This window comes from Drosophila eugracilis, unplaced genomic scaffold (assembly GCF_018153835.1).
Source record: "Drosophila eugracilis isolate 14026-0451.02 unplaced genomic scaffold, ASM1815383v1 contig_2088, whole genome shotgun sequence".
Lineage (NCBI taxonomy): Eukaryota > Metazoa > Arthropoda > Insecta > Diptera > Drosophilidae > Drosophila > Drosophila eugracilis.
The window spans coordinates 2,032,313-2,044,379 of record NW_024572964.1 but is presented as its reverse complement, the minus strand read 5'-3'; the positions used below and the strand labels follow the sequence as shown (position 1 = coordinate 2,044,379).

General features: G+C 40.4%; 4 protein-coding genes across 4 annotated transcripts; 2 read left to right on the top strand and 2 right to left on the bottom strand.

Moving 5' to 3' along the window:
- Positions 1–861: 861 nt before the first annotated feature.
- Positions 862–3,525, bottom strand: LOC108113616 (proton-coupled amino acid transporter-like protein CG1139). Its single transcript, XM_017224280.1, has 9 exons — positions 3,349–3,525; positions 2,966–3,091; positions 2,753–2,903; positions 2,575–2,696; positions 1,919–2,145; positions 1,718–1,848; positions 1,474–1,652; positions 1,241–1,413; positions 862–1,180 (listed from the first exon to the last, which is right to left on the bottom strand). Exons 1-9 carry the CDS (start codon positions 3,351–3,353, stop codon positions 939–941), a joined length of 1,356 nt encoding a protein of 451 aa, XP_017079769.1. The 5' UTR covers positions 3,354–3,525; the 3' UTR covers positions 862–938.
- A 497-nt stretch (positions 3,526–4,022) lies between these two features.
- On the top strand, positions 4,023–5,793 carry LOC108113752 (axoneme-associated protein mst101(1)). Its single transcript, XM_017224450.2, has one exon. It carries the CDS (start codon positions 4,107–4,109, stop codon positions 5,565–5,567), a length of 1,461 nt encoding a protein of 486 aa, XP_017079939.2. The 5' UTR covers positions 4,023–4,106; the 3' UTR covers positions 5,568–5,793.
- Positions 5,794–5,861: 68 nt separating this feature from the next.
- Positions 5,862–9,429, top strand: LOC108113762. The gene is made up of 3 exons (XM_017224462.2): positions 5,862–6,342; positions 8,649–8,948; positions 9,008–9,429. Exons 1-3 carry the CDS (start codon positions 6,325–6,327, stop codon positions 9,326–9,328), a joined length of 639 nt encoding a protein of 212 aa, XP_017079951.1. The 5' UTR covers positions 5,862–6,324; the 3' UTR covers positions 9,329–9,429.
- LOC108113745 (succinyl-CoA:3-ketoacid-coenzyme A transferase, mitochondrial) lies at positions 9,341–11,741 on the bottom strand. The gene is made up of 4 exons (XM_017224438.1): positions 11,572–11,741; positions 10,880–11,078; positions 9,847–10,823; positions 9,341–9,787 (listed from the first exon to the last, which is right to left on the bottom strand). The coding sequence occupies exons 1-4, from the start codon at positions 11,629–11,631 to the stop codon at positions 9,473–9,475; spliced, it is 1,551 nt and encodes a 516-aa protein (XP_017079927.1). The 5' UTR covers positions 11,632–11,741; the 3' UTR covers positions 9,341–9,472.
- Between the last annotated feature and the right edge of the window lie 326 nt (positions 11,742–12,067).

Sequence of the window (12,067 nt, the reverse complement as noted above, 5' to 3'; positions counted from 1 at the left end):
TCTGCTGCACTTACCCACCCTTTTCCCTTCTATTTTATTTCCCACTCGGTTTGTTGTTGCCAATTTCAAATACACGAATGTTGTGTTATTTCCGTCAAAAGAGTAATTAAACGTACAAAGCAAACGACATTTCAACACATTTCAGGGGCAGCGAGGGAAGGCGGGAGACATAAGCGAGGGTGGCTTTAGCAAATGTGACAAATATTAAATATTTCTATAAAGAAAATCATTAACGGAAATTAGACTTCTTTTTCCTTAGCAGTATGATACCAATTTCAATTTAAATAATTTAATAAATTATTTATTTATCTTTAAACCAAATCTTTTTGAGTGTCCCTCGCTCTGGCATCCCGGCATTTGTCCATTTGGCTTCTCTCTGGCTTCTTAGGGCCGGCGGTCATTGCGGCCCAGTCCGCCTCTCTGTGGTCTTCATACAAGCAAAAGACAGCCAAAGAGGTCCTGCCAAAAGGGGTTGAGGTCGAGGCAGAGGGGTTGCAAGGATGCTGGATGCAGGATGCAGGAGAGCGTTGTCAGTAACCTGTGAGCAAAACATTGTAAATAAAATGCAGCAGGATTCCGGAAGGGGAGGTAGTTGAGTTCTGTGTCTGGCTTGCTGACCTGCGGCGCTTTTGTGTTAATTGCGGTTGCATTTAATTACAGTTCGTTGCAACTGGCCAGCTTCCTCGGCTGCATTGCATTTTCCCCATTCCCCATTTTCCCGCACATTTTCCCCAAACCAAACCCAGCCAACCCCTGTGCTAAGCTTTTAATTAAAATTAAAAATATTTGGTCTACTTTGGCAGCTTGATTTTGGAAAGTGTTTGGTTATGCCGGCCATAAACCAAACAAGTTTGTTCTGAGTGTGTTTGCTTATTGGCCAATCGCTATAAATCTCAATTGCAGCCATTAACTTTATTGAATAAGCTCAAATTCGAAGGTTATTTGTAGACCGCAATAATGTCCACTATGCTCACATAGGTGCCCACAACACCGCCAAAAATACCAAAGCTCAGGAGCAACAGATTGATGATCAACTTTATCCGGAATGGTCCATAGCCCTCAGTGTATTGGACACAAATCTGCAGTAAAGCTGGGAATATAAGACCCAGGATCGATAGGCAAAATGATCCCACCAGGGACAAGAAGACCGAAAGATCAGGAATGGCAACAGCGCAGGCAACTGAAAATTATATAAAAATATATTTAATTTAACTAAACTATTTAATTTCTTACAACTTACAAGTTAAAAGCACTATGATAGCTCTGAAGATCAGTTCATAGAGTGTCTGCCTGGTTTCCTTGAAGTGCTTGGCCAAGTACTTATCCCACACGATATGGGCAGTAACATAGCCCTGCAAGGCATATGAAATCCAGGTGGTGATGGCAAAGAATACCTTTACCACTTGAGCGGGTCTGAAAAAGGTTTTAAAAATGTTAGAAAAAGGAATTATTTTATTATTATGGAAAACTCACACTTCAGACTGTGGTATATTGAGTGTAATACTGCCCTCGGCCTCATCACCATATTTCCAGTAACCAAAGAATCCAAGGAGTATATACAATCCAAGGACTATGGACATGCCACCATTCATAATGCCACAGGGGCGTACAAAGGCCCTGGGCGTGGCCATATTTTCTTCTATAGCTAAAATCTTATACAAGAAACATAGGTTTGGTTAAAAAGTTTATTAATACTTAAAGGATGAATTAAACCTACCACTCCCACTGCTTCCAAGGCAAAAAGGACAGTGCCAAAGAAAGTAGGCAACTTTGTGACGGCTACAAAGGGTTCTCGTTCGCTCAAAGGAGGCAGGGCCTCAAATATATAATACAAAATGATGCCAAAACCTGGCGAAGTAAGAAAATATATTTAAAACTTATAAGCCATAAAAATGTAAAAGTATTTAAGAATACTCACCCACTAGCAACAGAATATTTGCTGCACTGGAAAAGGGCGCCAACAGTTTTAAATTCTTTATGCTATATATCAGCAGGAGAGGCACTATTATTATGCACATGTGTATCCGGACATCCCACACCACGAGATACTCATCCACCAGCTGCTTTATGCTCTCAGCTATGAAAACCACATAGACGCAGCAGATGCCGAAGTGATAGAAGGCCAGGAAGCCATCTACAAAGGGTCTAAAAATGAAATTTAAATGAAATGTTTAATTCTTTTTAACTAAGTTAAACAATCCCAACTAAGCAATGGATATACCTTTTGCTGATCAGTTTAATAGGTAAATTAATATCAGCCAAGTGACCTCTTCAAAATTACGATAATAATAATCTTTCAAAGCTCAATTTAAATCGAAAAAAGAAAGGTAAAGCTTTTGAGATGTGTGCCACTTTTTCTTGAATTCGATTTCGAACGATAGTAATAACATAAATCATTACAAGTACAATAGTAAATAAAAACAACTGATTAAGGCCAAGATAAGATTGTATTACCTAATTCAATAATCATTAAAATCCACTTACAAAGATAATCAATTCAGCGTGCAGATTGGAAATGATTGGGAATTTTTGTTGATAGTTAGTGCGATTATTTTCCCAAAACATTCTACTTACATGGCAATGGGGGCTAAACAACGCAGCCAGGGTGGACCTTGTTTGAGGCCCAGATTCATGGCCTCTGAGAAGCTGACATAGGGAACTCGTTGTCGCTTGCACAAAATGTACATGCAACTGATCTGAAAAATAAAGAATGATCAGTAAATAAATATTTGTCAAGATCTCAATTACTCACCAATATATGCAGGCAATAAAGGGCCAGTGACCCAATGATCAGTGTGAGAATCGTGCCATTAACATATCCCGCATTGGCGAAAGCACTGGGCATGGCCAGAACCCCTGTGCCCACTGATGCCTTCAAGAAATGGGCAAAGGTCTGCCAGTTTCTAAGGAGAATAAACTGGATAAATATTCCATAAATCCTCCATCATGGAAAATTATTGCTTACGTTGTGGGATTCTTGACATTACGGTGCTGGTGAGGATCATAATCATCGTTGCTGCCATTCGCTGGTTTTGTTGGGCTGGTTAACTCCAATGTTGTGGGGTAAACCGTCACAGTTTTTATATCGTCGCTATTAAAAAAGCAATTAAAGATTGTTTTTGAGGTGAATTGATTGATTGATAAACGGCACGGGTCGTAAATATAATAAACCCCAAGGAGGTTACTCGGTAACTGTTTTATTTTTCGAAAAATAAAAGTGATAAAAATATACAATTTCTTAACCGGGATTTGAGATGGGGCAAATGTTCCGTCATTTATTTCTGTTTGCGCATCAGTTAGCTAATATGTTTACGATCCCGAAACCAGAAGAACACGAAAACGACTCACTTCATTGCGATAAAGTAGCGACCGAGTATTTGATAAAGCTACTTGAGCCCGGGTATATAAATCTTTTATCACACGCAATTAACTCGTCAACAGACAAGATCTTTTTGCGATTGCGGATTCCTGGCCAAACCAGGTTCCTATTTTTTGGGGAGAAATCAACCGAATGCCAGGCCCAACGGACGGATACTAAATTTCGGATCCCGGTCGAAGCCGCTCAACACCTCTCGTTCGTAAACCGCGTTGATAATGTTAAAAAGATAATTCTACGATAATCAGCAGTATCTCAATTCCTTGGGGGGAATGTAGGAAAACTGAAGGCAGCCAAGCGAAATATATGCCAAAATGTTGTGTGCACTTTTTATTATAAACAAAGAGACAAAAAACAAAAATGAAACCCGTATAAAGGCCTTAACCAGTTTGCCGATCGGTTTGAACCTCCCGGAAAGTTCAAAATCCATTAATTACCAAACTCTTTACCTAATATATTATGGCAAAAGCTGAGAGAGGACAAGCACCATGTAGTTTCACTAGCAACTTCTCACACACAACATAGAAAGCTTTTCTGGATTTGAATTTTACTTTACATTTAATGCACAGTGGGTCAGTTCAAGAATTTGCTAAAATAAACTTCAAATGTTTTGTCTCAAAACGAATCCCTTTTTTATTGATCATTCTAGATCATTTCCAACACTCAACAAAGAAACCTTTGGAAATAACTTTTCCTGATCCAACATCAATACTAGAAAAAGAAACCCAAAATGTCGAAGAATCCTTTTCGACCTTTAATCAGGCCTGTAATTCTTCGCAGGCTGTGTGACAAACCGAAGTTGAGCAACAAACCATCGAACACTCCTCATCCACCAAAAGATCCTCCGGATGAGGGATACGAGCCGTCCAGCGTGGATCACGATGCAATGGATGTGCCTGGCTTTGTGAATCCCTCTACCTTTCGCCAGTTTTGTGGTCCCGATGAGAAGTTGGGACCAGGAGCTGGGAAAGCCCTGGCCTACAAGAACCCCCATTACTTTGGCTATCATCGATTCTCGTTTATGGAGCTAACTTGCACGTCTACGGAGCTGCGCGACGAACGTCGCTTGGATGGGGGACTTCAGGCATCGATAGAAGCCGATGAAGAAGCTGGAGATGACGAGTCCCAACTGGAAACAATGAAAAAACTGGAAGGCGAGTGTGACGAAATTCTTGCAATTCAGGCCAAGCAAATTCAGGAGGCCAAGTCTAAGCCTAAGGACAAGAATATTGAGGACATGAGCGATGAGGAACTACATGAGTGGTGCAAGAAAAAGGAAGAGGACATCAAAAAGAAGGTACAGGGAAAGCAGGATGCAGCGGAACCACAAAAGAAAATCGAGGATATGACCGAAGATGAGCTGAAAGCTTGGTGCCAGAAGAAAGAAGCTGCTATGAAGGCAAAAGAGAAGGCAAAGTGTGAGGCAAATGAAAAGAAAAAGAGCGAGGAGGCCAAGAAGAAGTACGAAGAGGAAGCAAAGAAGAAAAAGGCAGCGGAATCTAAAATGAAGAGCGAGGAAGTAGAGAAGAAGAAATCTGAAGCAGCTAATAAAAAATGTGAAGAAGAGAAAAAGAAAAAAGAAGAAGAGGAAAAGAAGAAAAAGTGCGAGGAAGAAGACAAAAAGAAAAAGTGTGAAGAAGAAGAATTGAAGAAAAAGTGCGAAGCGGAAGCACTAAAAAAAAAGTGTGAAGAGGAAGAACGAAAGAAAAAGTGTGAACAGGAAGCACTAAAAAAAAAGTGTGAAGAGGAAGAACGAAAGAAAAAGTGTGAACAGGAAGCACTAAAAAGAAAGTGTGAAGAGGAAGAACGAAAGAAAAAGTGTGAACAAGAAGCACTAAAGAAAAAGTGTGATGAGGAAGAACGAAAGAAAAAGTGCAAACAGGAAGCACTAAAAAAAAAGTGTGAAGAGGAAGAACGAAATAAAAAGTGTAAAGAGGAAGAACGTAAGAAAATGTGTGAACAGGAAGCACTTAAGAGAATGTGTAAGGAGGAACAAAAGGACGATAAATGCGGAGCAGGAGAAAGCACTGCTAAATCAGAAGAGGAAGAGAACGTCTTACGCGTTTTCACGCAGTTTAAGAAAAAGTGTATGGACGCCTTAGAACAGAAGGAATGTGAGGAAAAGCAGAAGAGAGAAGCAGAAAAACATCAAAAATGTGATACCGATGAGAACAAAAAGGATGACAAATAGGAAAAGGAGAGAAGAAATTGTCATTCCTAGAAGTACAAACACCAAAAATACACTAAAAAATAAATAAAATTGTAAAAATTTACTACATCAACAACAATCTTTGAGTTTTAGGACTTTGATAAAGATATTGTAATAATACACAAAAAATAATAATAAAATGTAACTAAAAACTAAAAAAGAGTGCCTCTACTATTCTTACAACTATAAGCTTTAGCAAAGCTTTTTTAGAAAACTGGTATATCTTGGCAGACTGCCGGCGGTCACACTTTCTGTGCCGCTCTCCTCCTAAAAACGAATCAATTGGTCGGTGTGCGTGAGTGGAAAAAGTTCACAGTTCCACAAAGAGAAACGTGAAGTTCCGAGTTCGGCAATACGTATTTTGAGTCACTACTCCGAGTGTCTATGCAAATTTAAGTGCGGTTCTCCCAAATCATCGAGAAGCCAACAGGTCGCCCTCGACTAAAATAAACACACTATCGGCAAATGAAACGGGCGCAACGAAATCAACTGGATAACCGATCAACCGGTTTCGAAAATTTTCATCGTCGCACAGTTTTCTTGCCCATATATTTAAATTGCAGTGAATCAAAATATTTACAATCGCACACACATATATAAATTCGGTAGATATATATGTCGATTGTGTGAGTTAATGTTTGTGAATCGCGGGAAATAATAGTTTCGGCCAAGGAAATTAAACGAATAAAAACAAAGCCAAAGGCAGACATAACTGTGAAAATAAGCCAACCAGACAGACATGGGTTATTCCATTAAGGTAAGTGCCAAAATCTACAAAACAAAAAAAAAACGAATCGAAGAGAGAGCCCACGGTGCGTATGTGTGTTGCGATCTGTAAACCAGTTTTCGGACTTTTACCCATCTTGGTTCGTCGGAAAACATACACATACAATAAAAAGCGACGGGATCAGTGAGATTTTTTGATTCTTTTCGGGCTTATAATTAAGGTGCCATAAAACACCGGGCCAATTTAAAATAAAACGCAATCTCAGTTAATTACACTATAGTACTAAGCCAACTGTGACTCTAGTAAGCAGGAAAAAGAACGCAGTACCCAAATTCATATGCCAAGTATAGGGTAGATTATCTACTCACATTGATTAACTGGCCATGTTTTTTTTTGGTTCATAATGCTTATCTGCCATTACAGTCTTTTGTCGGGTGGCTAAAAGGCATACATACATTTCGTTGACATTAGGCAAGTCTGTCAATAATAGACGTCAGCAGAAGTTACACTGGAAGAATGTAGGCACTACTTTCATATGAGATAAATCGTATCGTAAGAGCTTTCAGAACTAGAACGTGAACAAACGAGAGTAAGGCAGCATTTCTTAAAATGTGTCATAAAATGTAAGGCTTTTATCAGGTTCACTTAGGACTGCACGAAACTTAGAAACGATTTGTCACCAAAGTAAAAGTTTTAATCAGGATCAAATACCGATTTACTTATCATGTTCGGTACTTAATAAGAACTTAATTTATGCATACTATTGTATAAAATTGGAAAAATATTTTCTCCTGTGTTTCTATGCTCAAAGAACCTTCAGCTTACCACCCACTGGGTATGTAAGTACATTTATACATACACATTGAGATATTTAATCAGTCTGAAAGTGAGGACCGACTACTTGATAGTTAATCTTAACTGAAGTGGGAGTAGTCTACTTATCATTCTGTCATGTACTCCAAACTCATCAAAAGAACTTTATCTATACTTCAATTTTGTATTCTCACAGAAGCCATAAAATGTTTACTTAGCCTTGCATGCTATTTGGTAGTATATTTCCCAGTATCTCCTGTAACAAAGTAGATCTTTATCTTGTTTCGATGACTTCAATTTGCATTTTAATATAAGGTAATAAAACCTCATCAAAGTTAATTGGGAGGAGGAGTGCTGATGTATTGTTGTTTATACACTTTATAATGACTTTATAACTGGTTTAAAAATACACCAAACCCTCAAATTATAGGATTTGAAGAATCTTAATCAAATGTAGAACCTTCAAAATAGATTACTCTAGTTACATGTTAAATTGGTTCGTTAATGCCAACATGTTGTCAGTCTTACAGTAGATTAAATGCCTTTTGCAATTTGCTACAAAATAGTTCCGATTTTCTCCGATAACTAAATTTATTCGATCCCCATCAGGAAGATCTGCTCTTCAGTCTCATCAGTTTGTATTATATTTATTCTGATCAAATCGCATTTGACACGCAAACCGGTCAGTGCTTATGCAACTCAGAAGTTATTAATCCCACAATTGCAAAAACAGAAGGCTGGAAATTCCGTGAAAATATTTTGTAATTGCATGTGCAATTTACAATTTTCTTCTGTCCATAAGCCTTAATTGTACGTTAATAGACGTAGCGGCTGTCGGAGATAAGTAACCCCTGAATCCCTCCTCCACCGGCTATAGTAACGATAAGGAGGCGTCTGTCGATCGGCATGACTTCCAGTCAAAACTGATAAGTAATGCTTGACTTTGCTGGTTTGTTAGCTTTCGTTGGTTTTAGGGGGCCTAAAGTTAGTACCGAAGAAACCATGATGGTGGTAAGAAGTCGGGTGCATAGATAATCTCCGGTGTCGCCAGTGATTCATTACTCATACGCCAGGGTGTCCGATCTGTTGATCTTATCAGAAAAGCTGTACGTGATTCTATTTTCGGGATATACAAAAACATTTCCACTGGCGCTTTGTTTCTTTTTTCTAGCTTTTTGCGATAACATTTCATAAACAATATTATAGATGGGAACTTAAGAGAAAACTGAGAGAAATATGCAACATTCTTAAGGGAAATAGTTAGTAGTTAATACTCTTCCTTGCTCTTAATTACTTTTAAGAGATCATAAACATCTTTAAGCCAAAGATATTTCCAAAACAGTTCATCAGCTTTCATCTGTTTGGCTTTATAAATCTGACTTGCAAATTTCACCAGGTTCAGGCCCGTAAATTATCTCCAAAAATCGCGATCACGCCACCGTAGAATGTCGCCAAGGTCTCTTTCGCTCTCTTAAACTATTCTCTTATCATAACATTATCTGTTTCGACCCAATCTTTTCCAGAACTGTGAAACGGGTGAGCTGGAGTACTTCTACACAGACACCGTACGAGTAAAAAGACCCGCCTACGATGAGGAAACCGGTGAACCGATCCACGATCAGATGAAGGTGCACTTTAGAAAGCACACCAATTTCCATGTACCCAAGCACTTCCTCCGGGGAACCATTTGTGATGAGATGGACGATGTGTTTGCCAACACGGCAAGACATGGTGCAGCCACCGCAATTCCTAAAAAGGCTCCCAGGAAGGCAACTCCTGGCTATGAGCGGGAGGATTATTGTCAAATGGATGGCGTAAACAACGTAAGTTTAAGCCAAATTTGATCTTATCGATTATCGTAATCATTATATTGTCCTTTCAGAACATTATTTTGGGCTACAACCGAAACCACTACCTGCTGTTCCTGGTGCCCACACTCTTCTGCTATAATTTCTTCATTGGCGCTACTCTGGCCATCATCGAGATCTTCTTGCACATGGTGTCGCACCACAAGAACAGTCTCACAATGCAGGAAGGCCTGTACTTCCGGAGTCCACTCCACGTCCTGTCCTCACAATTCTGCGCCATTTGCCGAACAGAATGCGACAGCAAGTACAATCGCATCTTTGACATCCTCAACAAACAGATGCGAAACTCACATCGAGCGGGGGCTCTCAAGGACATGGCCAAGGCCATTAGTTAAGCTTGGTGGGACTAGCTTCGACATGGTCTATATATTTTTAACAACAGAAATGTTTTTGTCACACGATCAACAAAAAATAAATGCACTCGTTTATCACTCAAGTTGAGGTATTGCAGCTTCTCTGGGCAGTCCAAATGAAGCTCATCAAACCGGAATCTGGCCCATCGCCTTGACATTGGGAGACACTGTGAACTTGGCTCCAGTGCTGGCGATGATGTCGTCCACGGTGTAGCCCTCCGCTACCTCGATCAGAGTAAGCCCCACTCCCTTTTCAACTTCGAATACAGCCTTTTCGGAGATGATCAGGTCGATCACACCCTTGCCCGTCAGTGGCAGGGAGCAGGTTTCCAAGATCTTGGGGGAACCATCACGGGCATTGTGCTCCATTGTGATGATCACCTTAGTGCCGGGCGCAGCAACCAAATCCATGGCTCCACCCATGCCCTTGACCAGTTTTCCCTGAAATAAAGGTATACTTAAGCAATAGTAGTTTGGGGAATTACTTCGACTTAACTTACAGGTATCATCCAGTTAGCCAGATCGCCAGTTGCCGACACCTCCATGGCGCCAAGAATAGTGATATCCACATGGCCACCACGAATCATGGCAAAACTATCATCAGAGCCAAAATATGAGGCACCGGGAACCACAGTAACACTCTCCTTTCCGGCATTAATCAGATCCGGATCCACTTTATCCTTTGTTGGGAATGGACCCAGACCCAGGATTCCGTTTTCCGACTGCAGCATCACGCTCATGCCCTGGGGGATGTAGTTGGAGGAAAGGACAGGAATACCAATGCCCAGATTGGCGTACATGCCATCGCGGAACTCCAGAGCCACTCGACGAGCAATGCGCTCACGCAAGGCCTGGGCTGGATTAGGTGGAGGAATGGGTTTGCTGGGATCCTTAGGCTCAGTGATTCTCAAGCGCTCAACTCGCTTGTTGTAGTTCGTACCCTTAAAGATGCGGTTTATATAGATGCCAGGCACATGGATCTCATCGGGAGAAAGGGCTCCGATAGGCACTATTTCCTCAACCTCTGCTACCGTAATCTTTGCAGCCCTGCACATGGGAGCGTTGAAGTTCCTAGCCGCCTTATTGAACACCAGATTGCCCAAGGGATCGGCCTTTTGGGCCTTGACGAAGGCAAAGTCGGCGAAGATCGACTCCTCCATCACATAGTTCTTTCCATTGAATTCCTTCACTGGTTTCTTCTCGCTGGAAATCTCTACTTTGCCATCTTTGGAGTACTTAATAGGTGCTCCACCTTCCTGAACGAGAGTGGCGTAACCGGTGGGCGTGTAGAAGGCAGGAATACCAGCTCCTCCAGCGCGGATTTTCTCTGCTAGGGTTCCTTGAGGTGTTAACTCCACGGCCAATTCTCCCTCTAGATATTGACGGACCAGCTCGGTATTTTCACCCACATATGAGCCAATTACCTTGGCCACCTGTTTCTGCTTGATAAGGACACCCAGACCGGTGTCGTCCACACCTGAAAGAGATTGGGATATTAGGCCTTTAAATTTAAGATAGTTTAGAAAGACATACCTCCATTATTGGAAACGCCAGTGATATTCTTGACTCCCTTTTGCTTTAGAGCGTTGATCATCTTCTCCGGAATTCCGCAGATGCCGAAACCTCCGAAGAGGATCTTGGCGCCATCCTTGACATCGGATACTGCATCTATGGCCGACTCATAGATCTTGCCGTTTCGCTGTTTTCCCGACGTAGAGTAGCACGCTATAGCCTGAAAAACAAATCAGATTATTAGCATAAAAAGCGGTTTGTCCATGATATGATGGGGTTCTCTGTATAAGTGAGTGTTCGTGTTGGCTTGTTTGTGCAAAATCGTTACGTAAGTTCGCCTATTTTTATTCCAAATGGACTGTTCCAGGGGGGTAATGGTAATCAGTGGGGTGATCTTTAAGTGGATTGCTCGCGTGGTTCCAACAAAATAATGCTTATCTCAATTGGCAACAAAACACTAAATCAAAACAATACATACACATGGGGTCTGTATACTTTAAATATCTGCTCAAAACAACTGCTCTATTTCTGGAAATATTTCACTTAACACCTGTTGTTGTTTTCCTGGAAAACCAGTTTGTCACCTTTAGATCACATGATTAATTAAGTATTTGCTCTGACAAGAGATAACCAAGATGAATTCAGTTTATCTATGAATATCTGGAAGATGTGTTCCAGGAAAACGATTTTAAATTCTATGGGATAGTAATTACCTTAATGGAGGCCGAATATTGGGCTCCCAGATTACTTTTTCCCACAAGTCGACAGAGCATTTTTAACTTAAATTTATTTAAAATTATAAAAACGGATTAAAACTAAGGCAAACTGTTCGCGAAATCAACAGAAACCAGAATGAAAACAGCTGAAGCGCGCAACAGGTATCAGCGAACTAGTTCTTTGAATTTAGTTCGATAACCTGCTTTTAAAAATGGTTCATAAGAAACAGCTGTTGCTTATAATTGAAAAATAATTTTAAAATGGTATCAAGAAGGGTAAGACAAACCTTTAAAATGCAAAAAATTTTCCTGTTTTAAATTTTATTTTCATGTATGAATAGTTTTTAAAATCGATTCGTTTTGAAATCGATTTAAAGTGTGACCTACAGTTGAAACGCGTTTTGCCATCAGCTGATGGCAACAATAACAACATTTTTGCAATTGTTTATTCCGTAGCAAACAATAGAAGCGTTACCAACACAGGCGCAACTAC

Excerpts from the sequence above, each read along its gene's own strand:
- LOC108113616 (XM_017224280.1), bottom strand. Across the intron at positions 2,697-2,752 it reads TTTATTGCCTGCATATATTG|ATCAGTTGCATGTACATTTT; the intron begins GTGAGTAATTGA and ends TTTATTTTTCAG. Across the intron at positions 2,146-2,574 it reads TGTTTAGCCCCCATTGCCAT|ACCCTTTGTAGATGGCTTCC; the intron begins GTAAGTAGAATG and ends TTTCATTTTTAG.
- LOC108113752 (XM_017224450.2), top strand. The coding sequence starts at position 4,107 with ATGTCGAAGAATCCTTTTCGACCTTTAATCAGGCCTGTAATTCTTCGC.
- LOC108113762 (XM_017224462.2), top strand. Across the intron at positions 8,949-9,007 it reads AAATGGATGGCGTAAACAAC|AACATTATTTTGGGCTACAA; the intron begins GTAAGTTTAAGC and ends TTGTCCTTTCAG.
- LOC108113745 (XM_017224438.1), bottom strand. The coding sequence starts at position 11,631 with ATGCTCTGTCGACTTGTGGGAAAAAGTAATCTGGGAGCCCAATATTCG. Across the intron at positions 11,079-11,571 it reads AATATTCGGCCTCCATTAAG|GCTATAGCGTGCTACTCTAC; the intron begins GTAATTACTATC and ends TTTGTTTTTCAG. Across the intron at positions 9,788-9,846 it reads TGGCTAACTGGATGATACCT|GGAAAACTGGTCAAGGGCAT; the intron begins GTAAGTTAAGTC and ends CCTTTATTTCAG.